Raw genomic sequence first — 23310 nt, 5'->3', positions numbered from 1 at the left:
AACAGTCTCAATTTAATAAATAGAGTATAAATGTCCATAGAATAATCAAAATTCTAACTGAGTCCAGGTGGGGAAAAGAATCTGACAAGGAACGGATACATGTGTAACTGAATGACTCTGCTGTACCTGAAACTAACACAACACTCTAAATCAACCACGTGGCTTCCCTGTTGGCTCAGTGGTAATGAATCTGCCCGTCGATGCAGGAGACACGCGTTCAGTCCCTGGGTGCAGGAAAGCCGCTGGAGGAGGGAATGGATACCCTTCCAGTACACTGGACTGGAGAATGCCACAGACAGAGGAGCCTGGCAGACTACAGCCCATAGGGTCACAAAACCGTCGGACATGACAGCGACTAAACAACATAAATGAGCTACGAAAGTGAAAGTCTTAGTTGTCCAACTCTTTGCAACCCCTGGACTGTAGCCCTCCAGGGCCCCGCTGTCCATGGAACTCTCCAGGCAAGAATACTGGGGTGGGATGCCATTCCCTTCTCAGGGATCTTCCCGACTCAGGGATTGAACTCAGGTCTCCCACATTGCAGGCAAATTCTTTACCATCTGAACCACCAGGGATTATCAGTTATACTCCAATAAAATTAAAGATAAATAAACAGTTGTAATTTAAGGGGAAAAAAGGTTTAGGTAAGGCAGGTGCTACAGGTCAGAAGTTGTTAGCTTCTTCTTTCTTTCCTCACCTAACTCTCCTCCTCTTCCTCATCTTGCTAACGTGAGTTTCTGAAGCATCTAGGTGCATCTAGGGAAAGGAGGGGATAGGAGAGCAGCAAAAGCATTCTCACTGAACCAGCGCCAGCGTGAGGTTGGAGCGTCAGTTCTCTCCCGCCTGGGCAGCTGTTTAAAAACCACTTTCCATCACTAGTGCTTTCATGGCCTCTGCAGGGAAAGCTTCCATCTTCTAATCTGAGGCTGCCATAATAGACACGACCACGTCCCTCTGCAGACGCACTGCTTCCTCATCTCCTGGAAAGTGGGCACGGCTCAGACCACTAGCCCCGGCCTCTGCCGGCAGGACTGAACCCCGCCCCAGCTGTCTCCACCGCAGAGCCCGTCCCAGGAGACGCCAGTAAGCACTCTCAGCCCCACCTCGGGAATCCCTCCTTTATTCCACTGTCTATCATTCCTGCTCTAGATTGTTCAGGTGAGAGACACACCTGATTGTATCTGAGATGTATCTTTTAAAATATGCTGAACCAGAGGGTAGCCAACAAGCCCAGTAAAGTAGGAGAAAGAGAGGTGACTGTTGGCACACATCCAGATCAGGCCGTAGAAGGACAGGGAGGACAGCCTTCAGGTGTTTCCCTCCTGACGGGCAGCAGGGCAGTGCAGGGCGCAGTGAGTCAGCAGGCCTCCACGGCTTTGTTCTACCCGCAAGGACATCCTTACGATGGAGAAGACCCGTCAGGCTACTTTAATCTGGTACCACTGCCTATTAACATTATGGCATTCCCTTCTTTAAAAACCAGTGCTGTTTGCAGTTTCCCAGGATCTGACTTTCTGCAGTGTGCCTGAGTGCAGAGCCTCAAGAGCTCCATTCCTGCGACAGTCACAGTTCTCACTCTGAACTGGCAATGGGCATTCGGTCCGAGGCAGCAGCAGAAAGAACTCGCCTAACACAAGCCTGAAGATAAAATAATTCAAGTATGGAATACCATCTGGTAAAACTAATAAGCCAGAGAGTTTTGAGCTTCTTATGGTCAAACACTACCCTACCGTGTGTGGCCTCAATATATGACATTCGGGATGAAATTATTAACTCTCTGGTTTTCTTCTACATGTGTTTTCTTTCTATATTTCCACATATGTTTCCATAGATTTTTGTACTGTGGTGTGTACTATCTATTTCGTTTCCAGTACTAAACTTTAAAAATTAGTGTACTTTCACAACATGATTTTTTACATTTATTTATTGAGACATAATTGACCATATATATTGTATTAGCTTTAGATGTACAAATTAGTGATTTGATGTGTGTGTATATACATATATGCATTGTGAAATTATCAGGATTATCAGCAACCATCACATACATATTTACATTAATAAACTTTTTTCTTGTGATAAGAACTTTTATGATCTACTCTCTTAGAAATTGTCAAATATGCAATATAATATTGTTAACTACAGTCACCATGCCGTACGTTACATCCCCAGAATTTATTTACCTTATAAATTTAAGTTCGTGCCTTTGGACCCCTTTCATCTGCCCCACCCCTCCCTTCTCTGGTACCCACCAATATCATCCCTGTGTATTATAAGGACTATTATTGTCAGTTCAATTGGACTACAAGCTTTTTTGTGGCAACAATTCCATCTCAGTCTCTCTTTTTTATTTGACAACCACATACTTTGTCCCATCTACCTCCCATTACTGAGCTAGTAACCGGAAAGGGAGCCAGGAACAGAACAGACAGTGTTGGTGGGGCACAGACAAGCAAATATTCACAAAACGTGCAATTATAATATAAAGAGAAGCTGTGCTAGAATATCAGCGGGGTACCTGTTTTAACGTGCTTGGGGAGATCATCAGAAAAACGCGTCCATGAAAAGGTGACCTATAACGTGAGCTCTGAAAGATGAGTTGGGCCATTAGCTAGGTGAGGATGCGTGTGTGGGGACAGAAGAGGGGAGAGAGCCATCCAGTGTTCTGGGCAGAAGGGAGAACATGTGACGCAAACAAGGAGGGAAGCACATGAGCTCAGGGAAAGCAGGTGAAGGAGCAAGGAGGAGGAGGAGGAGGGAGAGAAAAAATGGCAGCTGGTGTAAGGAATGAGCACAAAGATTAAGGAGAATTATTGGAGCTGAGGCCACAGGGAAAGCAGGGCAGGTCATGTAGAGCCTGGGAGACCATAACAAGGGTTGGCTTTTGGCCAACGAGACATGGGAAGTCACTGAAAGATTTAGGCAGGGGAGTGAGATAACCAAATCTGTCTTTCTATATTTGGACAAGGTCCATTTTGTGACTCTATATATATCTACATCTATCTCTATATCTATATATATATGAATTTTACTAGGCTTCTTCTGAGCCAGTGACTACTTTTTAGGCTTTCAATGCCAACTTGGGTAGTGAAACAATTTCTACTAGAGACCAGGAAGAAGCTATAAGTTTCTTTGAATGAATAGTCATCACTTAGAAGAGGTGAGTATTAAGATTAAATTTGTCCTTCTATATGTTGAATATTTCAAAATATTCACTTTTAAAAATATTCAGGTATAAAGAGGAGCTAGAAAACTCATTTACTTGAATTCAACATTCAACTAAGAGCTGAGGAGCCAGAAAATGTAGCTCTATAATATATATATGTATTAATTATATAATATATAATATATATTATATTAATTATAAAATATATATATAGGGGTATACAGAATATATATATATGGCTTCCCTGGTGACTCAGATGGTAAGGAATCTGCCTGCAATGCAGGAGACCCAGGTTCAATCCCTGGGTCAGGAAGATTCCCCTGGAGAAGGGAATGGCTACCCACTCCAGTATTCTTGCCTGAAGAATTCCATGGACATAGGAGTCTGGAGGGCTACAGTCCATGGGATTGCATATTTACATATAATAAATAATAAAACAGTAAGTAACGTCAATAGCTCTATTTACCTGTATATTTGCCAGCTTAAAATTTATGACATTATATTTTAACACTTTAAAGTACAGTGATTATATAGCTCTTTTTTTCATGACACATAAGTTATTAATTACTATTTTGGGGGTCAATTTTAACTTTAAAAAATAGATACTGATTCATTTACAGAGCACGAGTCATTTTACGTTTTAATTGCTGAGTGCTTAGATTTATACATACTAATTATAATCTGTAATATTATTTGTTTATGCTCTTGTCATTTAAATAGAGGAAACTGCTGGGATTAATTTTTTTAATTGATAGACTAATAAAAGGACTTAAAGATTTCTATTAAATAAAATCTAATAAACAGATAGAATCATGTTTTCCTATTAATTAAGCAATACTTATTTTTAGAATCAAACCTCCTGGAAAAGAGGAGGTTTGCCAAAGTGGTACTTTGTAGTTAGACAATAATCTGTGGGTCATTACTAAAACTGTAAGCTATGTGATAGTTATGAACAAAAACAAGCACAAAATCCTGACCATCACCAAACATGTAGTCTGTAAATGTAACTTTCTCAAAAACAGAGATAGCTCAAAAACTATAAGATATCAATATCAATTTCTTATTGATATAAAGTCACAATGAGAGAATGTTTTTATATCTTATCTACTTGAATCAATGTAATGTGTATTTATCTTAGCTTTGTCTTTAGGTTTTTTTTTTCTGTTTTTCAAAGCCATAATCATGGAAAGAGCTTCAAAATAGAAGTTTGAGAAGTCAAAATGTGTCAGGTTTACTACTATTGTCTTGAGCAAATCACTAAGACTCTTAGGGTCTCCAGTCTCTTAATTTGTGGATGGGCATAAATACTGCCTTGCTTATCTAATATGCTAATGGAAAGCTCAAATGAGCAATATATGGAAGAGATGGCAAAAAGCATTGTCTGATACAGAGCAGCGCAGCAGCAGATCACAGGTCCAGGACGGAGCTCAAGCCCGGTTATGCCACGGACCAGCTGTGTGCCTCTAGGGAAGTCACCGCATTTCTTCCTGCCTCAGTTTCTTCCTCACTGAAGGAGGGAGCTGAACCGTAAGGCTCCTTCCCTCTCCAAGTCTGTGATCTTTAGCTGGAAAAACTGACAAGAAAACTTTCTACATGCTTCTGTTTCCCATGAAAGTGATATACCCTGATTAGGTGCTTGTGATTCATTTTAGTCTCTGTCTTGCAAATTAAAGAAAGTCATCTTGGTTTTTATTTTGGCATGAGCAGACTCACATGCTTTAGAAATAAGGTGTGGTATTAATTTGTTAACTATATATCAGAACACTCTGATTGTAGGAAAGTGACAATCATGTAGAATTATGAGAATCATTACAAGGTATGAAATCTGAGCATAAAACTAGCACTAGAAAAGAATCTGCCCTTGAAATAAAGGAAAGCTGTCCTGGTGCGACATTGCTATTCATTCCTGTTACAATGCGCACGCCCTGCCCAAAGAGGGTGATCACAACTAACCCGGGAGGCAGTGTGGGCCTCGTTTGGCTGTTTAACTCCCTCGGTTGCCCTTTTAATTACTTGTCCTTCCACAGTGTTAAATTTGGATTTTGTGTACACCACTACTAAACCCAGAACAGACAATAGGTGAAACAACGAGAGCTTTTGTTGTCAGATCTATGAGACTGAGCAGGAATCTTTATCTGTCTTGTTCACTGATGTATTCCAAACACTGAGAACTGTGCTTAGTTCATAATAGGCATTGAAACAATATCTGTGGAAACGATGAACTTGCTTCCATTTTCTGTCTTTCTTTTCAGAACTTTTGACTTTTTCTTATACCATTAGCATAAAAAGAGATAAATCACAGAAATGTAACCATAGGTAGCCCTGGTAAAAGAGATAATTGGGCAACAATAAAGGACTCACACAAATGCTTGAAATCTGCCACCTTAAAATAATCTGAATTATAAGTAATGCTTGTTGCAGAGTAAAATCACTAAATAAATAGAATCAACACAAAAGCTAAAAATTGTTCTTTTTACATTATTAAAAAGACTACTTCGGACAATGTAGGAAAAAAATCGACCAATAGTTCATAAAACAGGATTAAAAATACATGAAAAAGGGCTATTAATAAGTAAGTTTCTTGTGTTTCCTCCTTTTAAAACTCAAAACAGTGTGGTCTGCCTTGTACCCACATCAAAGGAAATCACTAACTAAGAATAAGAGAAATGAAGGCTCAAGTCAATCTCTCTCCTGGTGCTGAGACACATTCTAAAAAAATGTTCTTTGAACCAACAACACACTTAGAAAAGCAGAAACAGAACAGGGAGATAAACACACAAGAGGAAACAATAGGACGTCGCCACACCCCCTGCTCTAAAACATGTTTCTTCCCAGCTAAACACAGTAAGTCCAAGAACTCTATTTTTAATGCATGAGTCCTGGTTATGGCACAAACAGATAATGGAAAATCTCTTGTCTTCAGGAAAACTGGAGCCTACGTAAGCTTATAAAATAGTATATCTGATAGAGGAAATCTCAAAATGAAACCACAAAGGAACCAGTGAGTAAATGAATTAATGTCTCTAAGAGAGAATTTCAGAGTATTTCAGGAAGAAGTGACAATGTATAAATCAGCTTTCAATTCTCAGTCTTCTCCTCTGCTATACATATGTACAACCACATGCATGTGTGTGTACTCAGTTTATATAACTAGAAAAGAGCTGGCATAGTTATGCTGCAGAGGGAATTTGAGAGAGTTCTGGAGAAAAGTGGGGGTAGGCCCTCAGATCCTGGGATTCTGCAATGGGGAAAGAGGATTTTAAATGAAGGTATGCTCTGTTATCAGTGACACTGCTCTGCAATTTCTTAAGAGGCTGTAATAAGAATTTAAATCATTTTCCAATTATTCCTAATGTCATTTATTCATTTACTCCATATATATTTACTGATAGAGGCAATTTCCTTGAGACGGTGTTTCTACTGGCAGGCTCTGTAGAGACAGGCCTTTAAAATGGAAGCAAGAAAGTCCAGCCTTTTACAGGTTCAACAAAGACACAGATGTAGGAGATGAAAACCATATTCCAGTACAGCTCCTTATTCCATTCTTTGAGAACATCAGCATTTAAACCGGTTTTTATGGCAGGGCCTGGAGGCCTAACTATTATGTACAAAATAGAAAATGTGTCTGTAGTTGTAGTCAACCAACAGATGAACTGGAACTCAGCTGTTCAAATTGGAGGCTACCTGTTCACCAGGCAACTTCGCTCCACAATTAGTCATGATGCTGTTTCATTCTCTTCTAAAGGTTACAGTAAAGCATTAGCAGGTCCCATGAATTTCTCATGAGTTGTGATTAGGTGCAACCACATTCTCAGCCCTGTCAGACTGAGAATGTCTTCATCCTAAATTCACCAGCATCGAAATGCCAACAATAATATCCCAAGGCCCCTTCCATTACAAAGTTGGTCTTTGCTTTTAAAAAATACCAAGATACTCCCTTAGATAATAACCACTTAAAGTGTTCTCCCTGATTAACAATGGCATTTGTCTAATGCCCGTGCCAGGAGAGGAAGCCTGTGGCTGTGGAAGCCAGCACAAAAACAGAAATATCTCCTTAAAACATAATTCAGTACAGATCATTCTTCAAGATTGTCCAGGGGAAACTAGAGGATGAATGTGTTGATATCTTTTAAAACAATCTGCTAAATGCTTTTAGATCATGTGTCCTGATTACTGGCTGACCTATACATTTTTGGCAATGTTAGTGCCCTGGAGGGCCTGACAATTTGACAAGTAGTTAAGGTCCTCAGTATAGATGAATTTTGAAAAAGTGAAGATAAGCAGAGACTAATTTCCTAAAAAAGTATTTTGGTCTGATCTTTGAAATGCTAAAAGGACCATGTCAGTGGATTATCTTGAGCAAGGAAAGTTTTGTCTTATAAAGACTGCCATTGTAAACAACTAATCCCCTGGTCAGTCATACACACTAGAAGTACACTTTCCAGACAAGATGCAATAACACTTTAGCTAATGGGGCTAGTTGGTAGGTCAGATTCCCTGTCTCAGTTATCGTTTGTTGCTAATGAATACAGTCATTACAAAGGGTGTTGTAAAGATCCAGTATGACATGTGCAGAAAAACCCAATGTAGCACCTCACATCAGTATTAGCGTCACAATAGAAACACATTTCACTCATGCTCAGAGAAAGTGTTTCAGAAAAAAATGAAATCTAGAGATGTCTGCATCCCCACATGTTCTGAAGCACTATTCACAATCACCAAGTTGTAGACACAGCTTCATGTCTATCAACAGATGGATGGATAAACAAGATGTGGCATGTACATACAATGTAATATTACTCAGCCTTGAAAAAAGAAGGAATTTCTGAAACATAGGAAAATACGGACAAACCTGGAGGACATAAAGTTAAGCAAAATAGGCCATCCATAGAAGGACAGTTATTACATATTTCACTCTACGAAATATCCAAAATAGTCAAGTTCATCAAATCAAAGAGTGGAAAGATGGTTGCCAGGGATCAGTGAAGAGAGAGAAATGGAAGGTGCTAATGAAGGAGCATAAAGTTTCAGTGAAACAAGATGAATAAACCCTAGAGATCTCCTATGCAACATTGTACCTCTGGTCAATGATAATGTTGCTATTCAGTCTCTAAGTCATGTCTGACTCTTTGTGACCCTGGACTGTAGCCTGCCAGGCTCCTCTGTCCATGACATTTCCCAGGCAATAAAACTGGGATGAGTCACCATTTCCTTCTCCAGGGGATCTTCCTAGATCTGGTATGGAACCCACATCTCCTGCACTGGCAGGCAGATTCTTTACCGCTGAACCACCAGGGAAGTCAAACGATAATGTACTGTACACTGAAAAATGGAAGATTTCAGGTTAAGTGTCCTTATTGCAATAAATAAAATAAAAAATTTTTAAAGAAGAAATACAACAGAAAAAAATTTTTTTTGAAGTCTCATTATTAGGACCAGAATATCTGTAATATCTCTATAGGATTATAATATAATATTATACACTTAAAATTTTATATTTTCTTATAACCAAACACTTCAAACATTTCTGTTAACAACAAACCAATAGGGAAAGGAGGTAACCTCTTAAATATTGATTACTTCTGAAAGATTCAGCTTACCCACTGGATTTCTTCAGCAGATACACAATTACCACATAAGAGACCTAAAAGGAATTTTAGGTATCATTTCAGAAGCAATGAGACTAAGACCTGAAGAGATTAAGGGAATGCCAGACATAGCACCAGAAAGGCATTTCTTTGGATGTCAGTACAATGCTTTTTGCATGATTAGGGTTATTCATACATTGAAAGGATGCAAGTTATCCTTAGATGATCATCCAAATAGGGGACATTTGCAAAATAAATACTACTAACCAGTATCTTTTATAATTTACCACTGTTAATCCTCACAGAAACTTTGCAACATAGGAATTACTAGTGCTCCTAAGGTAAGGAGTCAGGCCACTGAAGGCCATAAGACCAGGAAGAGGCAGAGCTGAGGCTCAGATCCAGTCCCAGCCTAACAGCAAATCCTGGCTCTTCTCAACTTGCCTTCTGGAAGGTGACGTGAGTTCTGCAACACCCCTGCCAAGGAAAAAATCATTTCAACTCATGTTCTGGTTCTTAGGCAGAAGCTATTGATTCCAAGCTCACATACCTGAGGTGGAGTCGATGGTGAAAAAGGATGACAGGTCTCCGGGGACGAGCTCATAGGCCACTGTTCCATACATCCCAGAATCCCTGTCTGTGGCAAGAACATTGATGACTTCGGTGCCCAGCTGCGCCTGGCCACTAAGGCTCGTCACATAGGTTAATGGGTGAAACACAGGTTCATTATCATTTACATCCTCCAGTTCCACACGAACAAAAGCTTGGGCACTGAGTCCACCCTGTTGGATGGATGAGAAGTGATTACAAATGGGTCTCACGTGAACACTGGGATGCAGAATAAGTGAGCAGGATCCTAGAAAAGACTTCCGAAACAAAAAGTATGTGTGTGTGTATTCATTTTACTTTTAACATATATATGTGTGTGTGTGTGTGTGTGTGTGTGTGTGCGTGCATTTTACTTTTAAACTTGAGCTATGAGTTCATGTGAATAGCATAATATCTGTACTCCAATACTGATGCTTAAATTGGAATTAGATTACCACACATGTATTTAGGTATGGCTGAATCTCTTCACTGCTCACCTGAAACTATTACAACATTGTTAATCAGCTATACCTCAATACAAAAGAAAACGTTTAAATAAACAAATAAAAGGAAAAAAACTCCTAGGAGGTAATAATTTCAGAGTGGAGGCCAAAGAGGCCTTACTTAAGATTTCCTTAAATAAGGAAATCTCTCCTGACGTCCAAAGTGGAAAAAAAAAATCACTTTCAATGCCCGGATAACCTCTAACTGCTAAGGAGAAGGGATAAGAGAGTACTAGAGGGAGGTGTAATTTCAAAAAAGGTAACTGGGGGGAAAGCACCACTAAGAAGGTGCAATCTGAATAAAGATGGACCTATACGAGGGACCAGACCTGTTATTTGGAGGAAAAGCATAACAGAGATGAGAGCACATGCAACGGCCCTGAGACGGGAGTGCAGTGCATCCCAAGCCTGATCAGAATAGCAAGGAGACCAGTGGGTGATATCAGAGGGGCGGGGAGGGTCACAGGGGGTTCTGTGGGCCTCTGAGAGGACCATGTCTCTGACACATCTGAGGGTTGTAAGCAGAGCAGTAGCTTGATTTGCCCCTGAAGGGCAGCAAGGCTGGAAGGAGGGAGGGATCCAGGTAGGAGCCAGAAGAATCATCAAGTCCAGGACCACAGGTGACCGTGAAGCTGCTTTTCCTACAAACTTAGCTCCAGGCTCATTTTGAGATTTAAAATTTTCCACATATTAGAAAAGAAATCAAGTGCCTCAAATAGTGCGAGATGGATCCCATACTGACTTTTTGTCTGTGCTTCCTTCATCTAAAAACAAGGAGCAGGAAAGAGCACAATAGAAGGAAATAATCCCTGCAATTTTTAGTTTTCTAAAGGAAAACATATGTTCCTACTTCAAAGCACCATTTTCCATTTCTCTCTGGCATACTTTGATACTTTCATCTTAGGCAAAAATCCTTGGTAAGTCACAACAGGGTTTTCTCCTCCACTTACCCTCTTCTCTCTCTCCTTTGTCTCTGTCTCTCTCTCCCCCACTGTGGCAGGAGGCACTGAGCAAAAAGGAAAATCAAAGGCAGTGAAGAAGCAGCTTTGGCATGGACAAAGGGAGGCTGCGGTTGTGGACTCTGGAGGGAGCATGTGCTGAGTGTGAGGGAGGGCGCAAGAGAGAGAGCATCATTTACTATTGTTCGGGGTGAAGTTTTTTGACTATGAATTCAGAAACAGTTCTCATGCTCTGAGGGCCCATGAATACCCAACACTGAGGACAGAGAAAGATCAGGGAAAGAATAAAAAATAGTGATCTTCCATGTTCTAAGTTGAATAAAGTGCCAGGGCTATGCTAGTTCTAAATGAATACAGTAGACACAATGAAAAAAAAAATAAATTAACATAACAGCCTATCAATACAATAAAAAAAGAAAAAAAAATGAACAGTAGAAATAAAAAACATCACAATATTGTAAAGTAATAATTATCCAATTAAAATTAATTTTTAAAAATTAAAACAATGGCAGTACCATCTATTCTGTGTCCTTGACATTTAGACAGGTGCTGTGTCTTCAGCAAACTGAAGTAACCTGTGGGTCCCCAGGTGGAGTGGAGTGAGGGGCTGCAGATGGGAAAGGCTGCACCCCATCTCAGAAAGCCCTGATGGTTCTTCAAGCTGGATTCTTTTCCAGTTTTGCTTTCCCTTTATCTTCCCTTTCCTTGTCCTTTTAAATTTCTCCTCAAGATCAAGAAATCATTTAGGTTTGGGGGTGGGGAGATGCTAAGAAAGCAGGTAGGAGAAGAAATGAGAGTGGCGAACAAGTGAAGAAATGAGGCTCGCTCCACCTTAAGGCCTTCAAGAACAAAGATGTTCATTGCCGGGCTGCCCATGAAGACTCTGGATCAGGCCACGCCACCCGAAACAAGCAAAATGTTAGACGGACAAATCTAACAACAAACTGTTGTTACAGTTAAGTGAATCTTCCTGCAGGAACAGTATTACATATAGATCTCAGCTTTCTTTTTTATGAATCCAATTTTTATCTATTAAATGTGTCAACAGGGGGCACTCTCCTGTCATGACAACCATTTGTGAATGAATGTTAAGTGTGCTTTACATGTATTTTCTCCTTCAACTGTTATAATCTCACTTTCTAAAGACTTTTATGGGGTCCTCCATTTTAATAATAAGGAAACCAAAGCACAAAGAGGCTAAGTGACTTGTCCAAAGTAAGTAAGACTATAAACAGCAGATCTGTAACTGGAATGGAGATCCATCTGTCCCCAAAGCCCCCATGACTTGAGACTTTTAAAGTATTGCTATGGCATAACTTCGACCTTTCATGAAGGAATGTTTACAGACCATGCTACGGGCAACGCCAACCACGGATTTCATCTCAGAGGAAAAAGGAAAACAGAGCCCCTGTTTACAAAGAATTAACATTTAGAGACAAGCGCTGTACAGCCTGTCTGTGGCACGGTGGAACAATCTGGAGCCAGAAGATCGGGATCTAATACCTGGCCCTGCCTGTCTCTGGGACCACAGCTTCGACAACATAAGATGGCCCAACTTTGAGCTGCCTCTTCCACAAAGCGGGGCCACCTGCTCACCTTGCAGGCCTGTTGTTGCAAGGAGTGATATCATATGTGTGAAAGCATTTATTATGGCTAACCACCACCAATTAGAAAAATTTACAGGCTCTTTATCCTAAATGCTTGGGAGCAGATGTATTTGTATTGAAATTTTGAATTTTTTAAGTTTCATAAAAGAAATATAGTGCATCCCAGTGAAGTCTGGAATGATGGCCCATAATCTGGGCTGCAAAATGGACGAATAAACACATTTACAAGGATAAAAAAAAAAAGCCTCAAGGATCTCACAAATGCTGGGGACATATACCTTTCCTGGAAAGGGATTCCAGTTGGACAAATAACATTTAGAAAGAAGCTTTTAACAGAGTGCCTGACCCTTGGCAAACAGACTGCGGCCCAAGCACCAGCTGTGCTGGGAGTGAGTTCACCAGGAGCAGGGTGGTGATGGTGGAGGGCTCTCCTGAGTGTCTCCCTGGCCTCATTAGCACCTCACTCACTGCTGGGGACCAGAGTACTAAGATGAAAAGCATCTTCACAGAGAAATCAAGCCCTGAGCCTTTGGAGTGGGAGGAATGACTCCAAGACTCTAGACTACCAGAGGACTAACCCTAGGGAGCATCAAACAGTGAGAACTTCCACAAAGGGAGCCACTTGAATACAAGACCTGGCATCACCCAACCACCAGTAACACCCTGTGCAGGATGCCTCATCCAAACAACAAACAAAGGATACAAACCAAATCATCAGCAGACATGATTACCACCTCACTCAGCCTTGCCCATCAGAGGAAAAAAAAACAACTCATCACAAATCTCACCTTATACAAAGCTTACACAAACCACTGCACCAACCAAAAGGAAGAAAGAATTCAACTTTGATCCATGGGAAAAGGAAACCTCAAACACAATAAGATTTAAAAAAATAATGAAAAGGCAGAGAAATAGTATACAAATGACAGAACAAATGATAAACACAGAAGTCCAAATAAATTAAGAGGAAAGAGGCAAACTACCTGAAAAAGAATTCAGAATAACGATAGTAAAGATGATAAAAAACAGAATCAATAGCAGAATATCTGAAGCGGAAAAACAAATCAGTGAGCTGGAAGATAAAATGGTGGAAATAACTTCTAAAGACCAGAATAAAGTGAAAAGAATGAAAAGAACTGAGGATAGTCTCAGAAACCTCTGGGACAATATCAAATGCACCAACATTCAAATTATAGGGGTCCCAGAAGAAGAAGAGAAAAAGAAAGGGTATGAGAAAATTTTTGGAGAGATTACAGTTGGAAATTTTCCCAACATGGAAAAAGAAATAGTCAATCAAATTCAAGATGTGCAAAGAGTCACATATAGGATAAACCCAAGGAGAAACATGCCAAGACATATATTAATCAAACTAACAAAGATTAAATACAAAGAAAGAATATTAAAAGTAGCAAGGGAAAAGCAACAAGTAACATACAAGGGAAACCCCATAAACTTAACAGTTGATCTTTCAGCAGAAACTCTGGCAGGCCAGAAGGGAACAGTAGGATATATTTAAGGTACTGAAAGGGAAAAATCTACAACCAAGATTACTCTACCAGGCAAGGATCACATTCAAAATTGATGGAAGAAATCAAAAGCTTTTCAGACAAGCAAAAATTAAGAGAATTCAGTACCACCAAACCAGCTTTACAACAAACGTCAAAGGGACTTATATAGTCAAGAAATACAAGAGAAGAAAAAGATCTACAAAATCAAACCCCAAACAATTAAGAAAATGGCAATAGGAACATATATATCAATAATTACTTTAAATGTAAACAGATTAAATGCTCCAACCAAAATACAGACTGGCTGAATGGATAAAAAAACAAGACCCATACACATGCTATCTACAAGAAACCCACTTCAGACGTAAAGACACATATGGGCTGAAAGTGAGAGGATGGAAAAATATATTCTATGCAAATGGGAAGCAAAAGAAAGCTGGAGTAGCAATCCTGATATCAGACAAAATAGACCTTAAAATAAAGAATATTACAAGAGATAAATAAGGACACTACCTAATGATCAAGGGATCAATCCAAGAGGAAGACATAACAACTGTAAATATCTATGCACCCAACATAGGAGCACCTCAATACATAAGACAAACAGTGACAGACATAAAAGGAAAAATTGACATTAACACAATAATAGCAGGAGATTTTAACACCCTACTCACACCAATGGACAGATCATCAAAACAGAAAATCAATAAGGAAACACAAGTCTTAAATGATACATTAGATGAGATGGTCCTCATTGATATCTTCAGGACATTCATCCAAACACAAAAGAATATACCTTCTTCTCAAGTGCACATGGAACATTCTCCAGAATAGGCCACATCTTGGGTCACAAATCAAACCTCAGTAAATTTAAGAAAATCGAAATTGTATCAGGCATCTTTTCTGACTACAATGCTATGAGACTAGATGTCAATTACAAGAAAAAAACTGTAAAAAACATAAACACATGGAGATTAAACAAAAGGTTTCTAAATAACCAACAGGTTACTAAAGAAATCAAAAGTGAAATAAAAAATTCCTAGAAACAAATAACAATGAAAACACGACAACTCAAAACCTATGGGATGCAGCAACAGCAGTTCTAAGAGGGAAGTTTATAGCAACACAATCCTACATCAAGAAACAAGAAAACATCAAATAAATAACCTAACTTTACACTTAAAATGATTGGAAAAAGGAGAACAACAAAAAACCCCCCAAAATTAGTAGAAGGAGATAAATCATAAAGATCAGAGCAGAAATAAATGAAAAAAATGAGAGAAACAATAGTAAAGGTTAAAAGATGTTTCTTTGAGAAGATAAAATTGATAAACATTTAGCTATAGTCGTCAAGAAAAAAAGAGAAGAATCAAATCAACAAAATTAGAAATGAAAAAGGAGAGGTTACAACAGACAATGCAGAAGTACAAAGGATTATAAGAGACTATTCTGAACAACTATATGGCAATAAAATGAGTAACCTAGAAGAAATGGACAGATTCTTAGAAAAGTTCAATCTTCCAAGACTGAATCAGGAAGAAATAGAAATTATGAACAACCCAATTACAAGCACTGAAATGGAAGCTATGATACAAAATCTCCCAAAAAACAAAAGCCCGGGATTAGATGGCTTCACAGGAGAATTCTATCAAACATTTAGAGAAGAGCTAATCTCTATCCTTCTAAAACTCTTTCAAAAACTTGCAGAGGAAGAAACACTTCCAAACTCATTCTATGAGGCCACCATCACCCTGATACCAAAACCAGACAAAGACAACACAAAAAAAGAAAACTACAGGCCATTATCACTGATGAACATAGATGCAAAAATCCTCAGCAAAATTTTATGAAACAGAATTCAGCAACACATCAAAAAGCTCATATAACATGATCAAGTTGAGTTTATTCCAGGGATGCAAGGATTCTTCAATATACAAATATCAATCAATGTGATACACCATATTAACAATCTCAATAGGTGCAGAAAAATTCTTTGACAAAATTCAGCACCCTTTTATTATTAAAACTCTTCAAAAAATGGGCATAGAAGGAACATACTTCCACATAGTAAAGACCATATATGATAAGCCCACAGCAAATATTATTCTCAATGGTGAAAAGCTGAAAGCATTCCCCCTAAGATCGGGAACAAGACAAGGGTGTCCACTTTCACCACTATTATTCAACATAGTTTTGGAAGTCCTAGCTATAGCAATCAGAGAAGAAAAAGAGATAAAAGGAATCCAGATTGGAAAAGAAAAAGCAAAGCTCTCACTGTTTGCAGATGACATGATACTGTACATAGAAAACCCTAAAGATACTATCAGAAAATTACTAGAGCTAATCAGTGAATTTAGCAAAGTTGCAGGATACAAAATCAATATACAGAAATCACTTGCATTTCTATACACTAACAATGAAAAATCAGAAAGAGAAATTAAGGAATCAATCCCATTCACTATTGCAACAAAAAGAATAAAATATCTGGGAATAAACTTACCTAAGGAGACAAAAGAGTCTTCCCTGTAGCTCAATCGGTAAAGAATCTGCCTGCAATGCAGGAGACCTGAGTTCGATCCCTGGGTCAGGAAGATCCTCTGGAGAAGGGAATGGTACTCTACTCCAGAATTCTTGCCTGGAGAATCCCATGGACAGAGGTGCCTGGCAGGCCACAGTCTGTGCGATCGCAAAGAGCTGGACACGACTGAGCAACTAACACTACTACTACTACTACTACTAAGGAGAAAATTATAAGACTGATGAAAGAAATCAAAGATGACATAAACAGATGGAGAGATATTCCATGTTCCTGGGTAGGAAGAACCAATATTGTGAAAATGACTATACTACCAAATGCGATCTATAGATTCAATGCGATCCCTATTGAATTACCAATGGCATTTTTCACAGAACCAGAACAAAAAATTTCACAATTCATATGGAAACACAAAAGACCCCAAATAGCCAAAGCAGTCTTGAGAAAGAAGAATGGAGCTGGAGGAATCAACCTTCCTGAGTTCAGATTATACTGCAAAGCTACGTTCAGCAAGCCAGTATGGTACTGGCACAAAAACAGAAATATAGACCAATGGAACAAGATAGAAAGCCCAGAAATCAACCCATGCACCTATGGGAACATTATTTTTGACAATGGAAGCAAGAATATACAATGGGGCAAAGAGAGCCTCTTCAATAAATGGTGCTGGGAAAACTGGACAGCTACATGTAAAAGAATGAAATTAGAACACTTCCTAACATCATACACAAAGATAAACTCAAAATGGATTAAAGACCTAAATGTAAGACCAGAAACTATAAAACTCTTTGAAGAAAACGTAGGCAGAACACTCAATGACATAAATCAAAGCAAGATTTTCTATGACCCACCTCCTTGAGTAATGGAAATAAGAACAAAAATAAACAAGTGGGACCTGATCAAACTTAAAAGCTTACAGCAAAGGAAACTATAAGCAAGGTGAAAAGAAAACCCTCAGAATGGGAGAAAATAATAGCAACTGAAACAACTGACAAAGGATTAATTTCCAAAATATATAAGCAGCTCATACAACTCAATACCAGAAAAACAAAGAACCCAATCAAAAGGTGGGAAAAAGACCTAAACAGACATTTCTCCAAACATACAGATGGCTAACAAACACATGAAAAGATGCTCAACACCGCTCATTATTAGAGAAATGCAAATCAAAACTACAATGAGATATCACCTTACACTGGTCAGAATGCCCACCATCAAAAAGTCTATAAACAATAAATGCTGGAGAGGGTGTGGAGAAAAGGAAATACTTTTGCATTATTGGTGAGAATGTAAATTGATACAGTCACTATGGAAGACAGTATGGAGATTCCTTTAAAAACTAGGAATAAAACCACCATATGACCCAGCAATTCCACTCCTAGGGATATGCCCTGAGGAAAGAGACACATGTATCCCATTGTTCATTGCGGCACTATTTACAAAAGCTCTTAGAACCTGGAAGCAACCTAGATGTCCATTGACAGATGAATGGATAAAGAAATTGTGGTACATACACACAATGGAATATTACTCAGCCATAAAAAGGAACTCATTTGAGTCAGTTCTAATGAGGTGGATGAACCTCAAGCCTATTATACACAGCGAAGTAAGTTAGCAAAAGAAAGATAAATATCATATATTAACACATGTATATGGAATCTAGAAAAATGATACTGAAGAATTTATTTGCAGGAGAGCAATGGAGAAACAGACAGAGAAAACAGACTTACAGACATGGGGAGAGGGGAGGAGAGGGTGAGATGTGTGGAGAGAGTAACATGGAGACTTACTTTACCATACATAAAATAGATAGCCAACGGGAATTTGCTGTGTGGCTCAGGAAACTCAAACAGGGGCTCTGTATCAATCTGAAGGGGTGGGATGGGGAGGGAGATGGGAGGGAGGTTCAAAAGGAAGGGACATATGTACACCTATGGCTGATTCATGTTGAGGTTTGACAGAAAGCAACAAAAATTCTGTAAAATAATTATCCTTCAATTAAAAAATAAATAAATTTAAAAAAAATAGCCTCATTTGAGTTTGACTCAGGTTTCTCATCAAATGAGCTTTTAAACATTTCCATCTTGAGAGCTTTCAGATCTACAGATAAAAGGCTGGGGATCTTTACTACTCAGATGCAGGTGTGCTGTGAGCACTGGGTGCAGGGAAGCCTCGGGACCCTTGAGACAGGTCCTCACAAACAAAAGGCTCTTTCAGCCCAGTGGGTGTGCAGTCCTGAGACTCAAGAAGCCCTTTTTAATTGGGAGATGTGGTCCCTGAGACATCTGGGGAGTGAGGAGGACCCACTATGGTCCCTCCCAAAGGGGCTCAAGGGCAGTCTCTTCAGATTCCAAATCAGAATCCTGTCACTATGGTCAATCCAATCACTTTCCTGCTCTCCTTCAGCACCTTTTCCATAAAAGTCCTTCCCTTGCTCCTGTCTGTGGAGCATTCCCAGTTACTTCTGGTTGAATGCTGCCTCACTTGAATCAAGTTTTGTTCAAATAAATTCTTGAAAGTTAAAAAAAATAGGATTAAAAACATATTTCAAGTGAAAATAACATCCTATAAAATATAATGACATTAAAAAAAAGTCTCTGTCACGTTTTAGGATGCATGTCTTGGAGGGAGAGGGAGAAAATGGGAAAAATCTAAAGAAAAGCCTTGATGGACAGATTCATGGGGCTTGATTTAAATGCTAAGGAGGATAGATTTTATTCTGCACATCTGTAGATTCAGTAAAAAGTGTGGTGTGCACATCTTGAATACATATATATTTACTAATAAATTATGTATTCATTTACTGTCTGTATTATTTATATTGAAAACACCACAAAAGGTTTATAAGGATGAAATTCAAAGTTGTCACATTTTCCTCCTAAACCCCCACTTGGGACACTATTACCATCATGAATGAAGGGACGTGATCAAATCTAGGTTTAAGAAAAAGACACCTGAGGTGGCAATTAAAAAGGTGCATCTTAAAAATAAACAAAGAGGTTCCTTAGTCAAAAAGTTATGAAAATGGTTAATTAACCAAGTCAAATATGTTCTCTGACCCTGGATTTCTCACAGAACCTTCCAGAGGCATGTTTCTATGGGGTGGGGTGAGTTCTAATGTGTTTTCCACTCTTATTTACCACAGAACTCTCAGTGGAAGGGGCATCTCAGGAGGCAAGAATGCCATAGGACATATGTGGGGAAAGCTCATCTAAGCTCACTTTCTCTATCTCCTCAAGTGTTCACCTCCCAGTCCTCTGAAACTAAACATCTAGCTCCTCAAGACTGCCTTGATCATGCAACCTCTGAGAGACTCTGTCCAGAACTGCCCAAATAAGCAGCTTCCAGATTCCTGGCCCTTATAAACTGTATGACATATTAAATGTGTTTTATTTAACCTATAGTACAACTTAAATAGCCAACATTTATCATGAACATATATAATAGTGAAGGGCTAGTCAATTTGTTTTCCATATTGCTAGTCTGAGACAATGTTCTCCTAAGCCTGGAGTGGTGACACAGAGTTGATATAGCTTTATCTCAGCTAAATGTGGGAATTTAGGAGCTAAATGTGGGAATAACTTGTTACACAGCAATAGGTAACTGATACACCCCATAAATTCTAAGTATATTTAATTTTAATTTTTAACTTTGTCTTATCTTTCTCTTTCCATCAACAAATTGTGATTCACTTTGATATAATTTTAATCATTTAAGTTTGAAAATTATGGTAAGAGACTCTTAACCAATCTACCTGAATCTCAATTCTCACAAGAAGTGTTGTGAAAGTTGGGAGTATTTTGGGAAAGCACCAGACTTGAAAGCACACAACATTGGAGACAGGGGGTTGTCTAGGACCATCAATGCATATGGAAAATTTCTGCTGTTTGTCTGTTTTGGCTATTGACTACTCCCCATACTCTGTTTTTGCCTCTGCAGCTCCTGAATAGTAGAATATTAGTATCAATCCTTCATATCTCAGCATTTTCTGGGCTGTTCTTTCCCTTGCCAGTGCATTAGAGTCTACAGTTCATAACTCAATGAGCAAAGGTGAAGGGAACTGAAGGTCCAATTTTTAAGGAAAAACAAACAAACAAACAGTGAGCCATGGTGTCACCAGAGTCAAGAAAAGCAGTGTTCAAAGAACAGTTTCAAGTCCTTTGGGAAGCTGAACAAAATGAAAATAAAGAATCTGAGGATGTGTCACAATGTAAATCACACTCATAAAAGCAGTTGTATTAGAGGGGAGGGATGGAAAGAAGGATCAAAGAAAGACTGAAAAGTGAGAAAACAGACAACTATTTTAAGTAACTCTACTGTGGGCTTCCCGGGAGGCGCTAGTGGTAAAGAACCTGCCTGCCAATGCAGGAGACAAAAGAGACTCAGATTCTATCCTTGGGTCAGGAAGATCCCCTGGAGAAGGAAACGGCAACCCATTTCAGTATTCTTGCCTGGAGAATCTCATGGACAGAGGAGCCTGGTAGACTACAGAGGGTCTCACAGAGTCAGACACTACTGAAGCAACTTAGCACGCACACACTGTGAAAGACAGAAGAGGAAGAAATGGTTTTCTCAAAAGGTACATGAAACTAAAAGAAGGCTTTTTTCAAAAGATGGAAACCATTATTATGCCTTGTATGCTTAAGGGAGACATTCAGTGAATTTGAGAAAATCATTATAGAAGTGAAATCCTTAAGACAGCTGGAATGGTTGGGAGCCTGATCAGCAGAGGGACTTGCTTTCGATACAGGGAAATCTGTACTATGCTAACAGGAAAGAGGGCAAAAGATGTGAGCTGATAGCTAGCAGGAAGGTAAGGTCTCACTCAAGCAGGTATGTTATTTTTCTCCATGTTCAGCTGCTTAGGCAAGTACAGAAAAGGCAGAGTCAGGTTGATATAGGGCTAGGGTTTTACCTGGAAAGTTCTATGGAGTAACAGAACTAAAGGGAATTTGCAACTGAGTGACTTTAAACTAGTGATCTGACCAGGAGAAGAGTTATCTATGGGTATGGAGATGCTATGTGAGTGAAGAGAAAGATTAGAATGTCTATCAGAATACTGCATGCTTGAAATCAAGGTTTCAGAGGTTGCAAACCAGAAAGTCAAGGGACTGAGAGGTTTTTGGGGTTGGATTGTTAAAATAAAATGGACAGTAAAGTTTCCAGGAGGGAACAACAGTAGAGAGGAAAACTGAATAAGATATAAAAGTTCTTGATGACAAAGAGGTTTGGAACCCGACAGCAGCAACAAACAGTGTCCATGGTATAGTCTGACAACGTAAACTTCAAAAAGATTTGGTTTTGAAGAACGAAAGGGGTAGGAATGATTTGGATGCTGCGATGGGCGAGAGGAGGGCACCTGCCTCAGCACCTTAATCCTGGCTTGTGATTAGTGGATATAGCTTCTCTGAGAGAGCAGGGAGGAGTCAGTATCCTTGAGGGATGCCTGTTGTGACCAGAGCAAGAAGATGAAGACGCTGTCAGAGATCAGACTGAGCATAATGGCGTGTGCTAAATGACAGGCCAGGAGTTCCAGAGCGTGTGTCAGAAGACTGGTCTGAGTTAAAGGGTGAACAGAGGGTCAGTAGGACACTGGTCTGAAATAAAGGGAGAACAGAACAGCATGGGGATGAGACGACAGATGAGGGGTGGCTGGGAGGCTTAAATGTCTAGAGATAAGAATGAGGTAAACTGGTATTCAAGACATTTTGAGATTAATCCTGGTACTGTATTAAACAATGGCAGACAAGCATTTTGAAATATGATTCAGACAACTGAGGTAGAAAATGTGGGCAGCTGGGCAGTGGCTTATTCCTGAAATTGGGAAGGGGTGGTGATCAATGAAATATATGATAAGAATAAACACTTGGAAAATGAGATAATACAATCCGTTAAAATGAAAATGAGCATGTCCTAAGTTTCAGTCATGCAGAATGAATGCAATTTGGAGATCTAATGCACAGCATGATGATTATAGTTAATAATACTGTATTGTATAGTTTACTTGAAATTTGCTGAGATTCTATCTTAAGGGTTCTCACCACTCACTATGTTTGATGACGAATCTGTTAATTATCTTGATTGTGGCCATCATTTCACAATGTATACATATAATCAAAACCACCATGATGTATACTTTAAATATATATGATTTCAATTTATTAGTTGCATGTCAATAGAGCTGAAGGAAAAGAGAAAAAATGAGTATGCCCTTTTACTCAGCAAGTTTGCTTCTAGAGATTTATTTGCTTTGCACACAAAGTCCGTAGTACAACTTCAATAGTCAATATTTATCATGAAAATATACAATGGTGAAGGGCTAAGTCAATTTACTTTCTGTATTGCTAGTCTGAGACAACCATCCCCTAAGCCTGGAGTGGTGAGACAGAGTTGAAATAGCTTTATCTCAGATACATATTTCAGCTACAGAATTTGAGATGTCAAAAAAAAGAGATAGAATATTAGTAAACATACACACCAAAAAAGAAACATTCATTTGCTAACAGTGAATGGTAAAAGGAAACAGGAGTTAGATATAAATATGGAATAATTCAATTACTGTGAAAAATCACTTGATTTCTAGTGTAATCCAATTACTTATTTTCATTATGTAATTTTATAGCATCCTCCTGACTTCTATGTATGAGGTAAATAGCCACAACTGTAGGAGAAAAAAATGGCCTATTTCAGAAGTACTATGGGTAGAATACAGGAAGTGATTGAGTTTAAAAATAGTGATAGTCATCATAGGGATAAACAGAGAAGAAGCCCAGAACATCCAGGTATAAGAAAATTCTTCTACTGATGAATAGATATCTCTTAGCAACAACAGGCAAATGGGTTCTCAGCAATTTC

General features: G+C 38.9%; 1 protein-coding gene across 2 annotated transcripts in view; it reads right to left on the bottom strand.

Moving 5' to 3' along the window:
• DCHS2 (dachsous cadherin-related 2) overlaps nt 1-23310 on the bottom strand; it is a 325512-nt gene that overhangs the window by 162797 nt on the left and 139405 nt on the right. For both annotated transcript variants that reach the window (XM_043484112.1, XM_043484120.1), the window contains one exon: nt 9305-9536. In XM_043484112.1, the coding sequence (XP_043340047.1) occupies nt 9305-9536 (232 nt within the window). The remainder of the gene's footprint in view (nt 1-9304; nt 9537-23310) is intronic.

The sequence above is a fragment of the Cervus canadensis genome, chromosome 1 (genome assembly GCF_019320065.1).
Source record: "Cervus canadensis isolate Bull #8, Minnesota chromosome 1, ASM1932006v1, whole genome shotgun sequence".
Classification (NCBI taxonomy): Eukaryota; Metazoa; Chordata; class Mammalia; order Artiodactyla; family Cervidae; genus Cervus; species Cervus canadensis.
The sequence above is the reverse complement of the archived record's forward strand: the minus strand, read 5'-3'. Positions and strand labels throughout refer to the sequence as shown.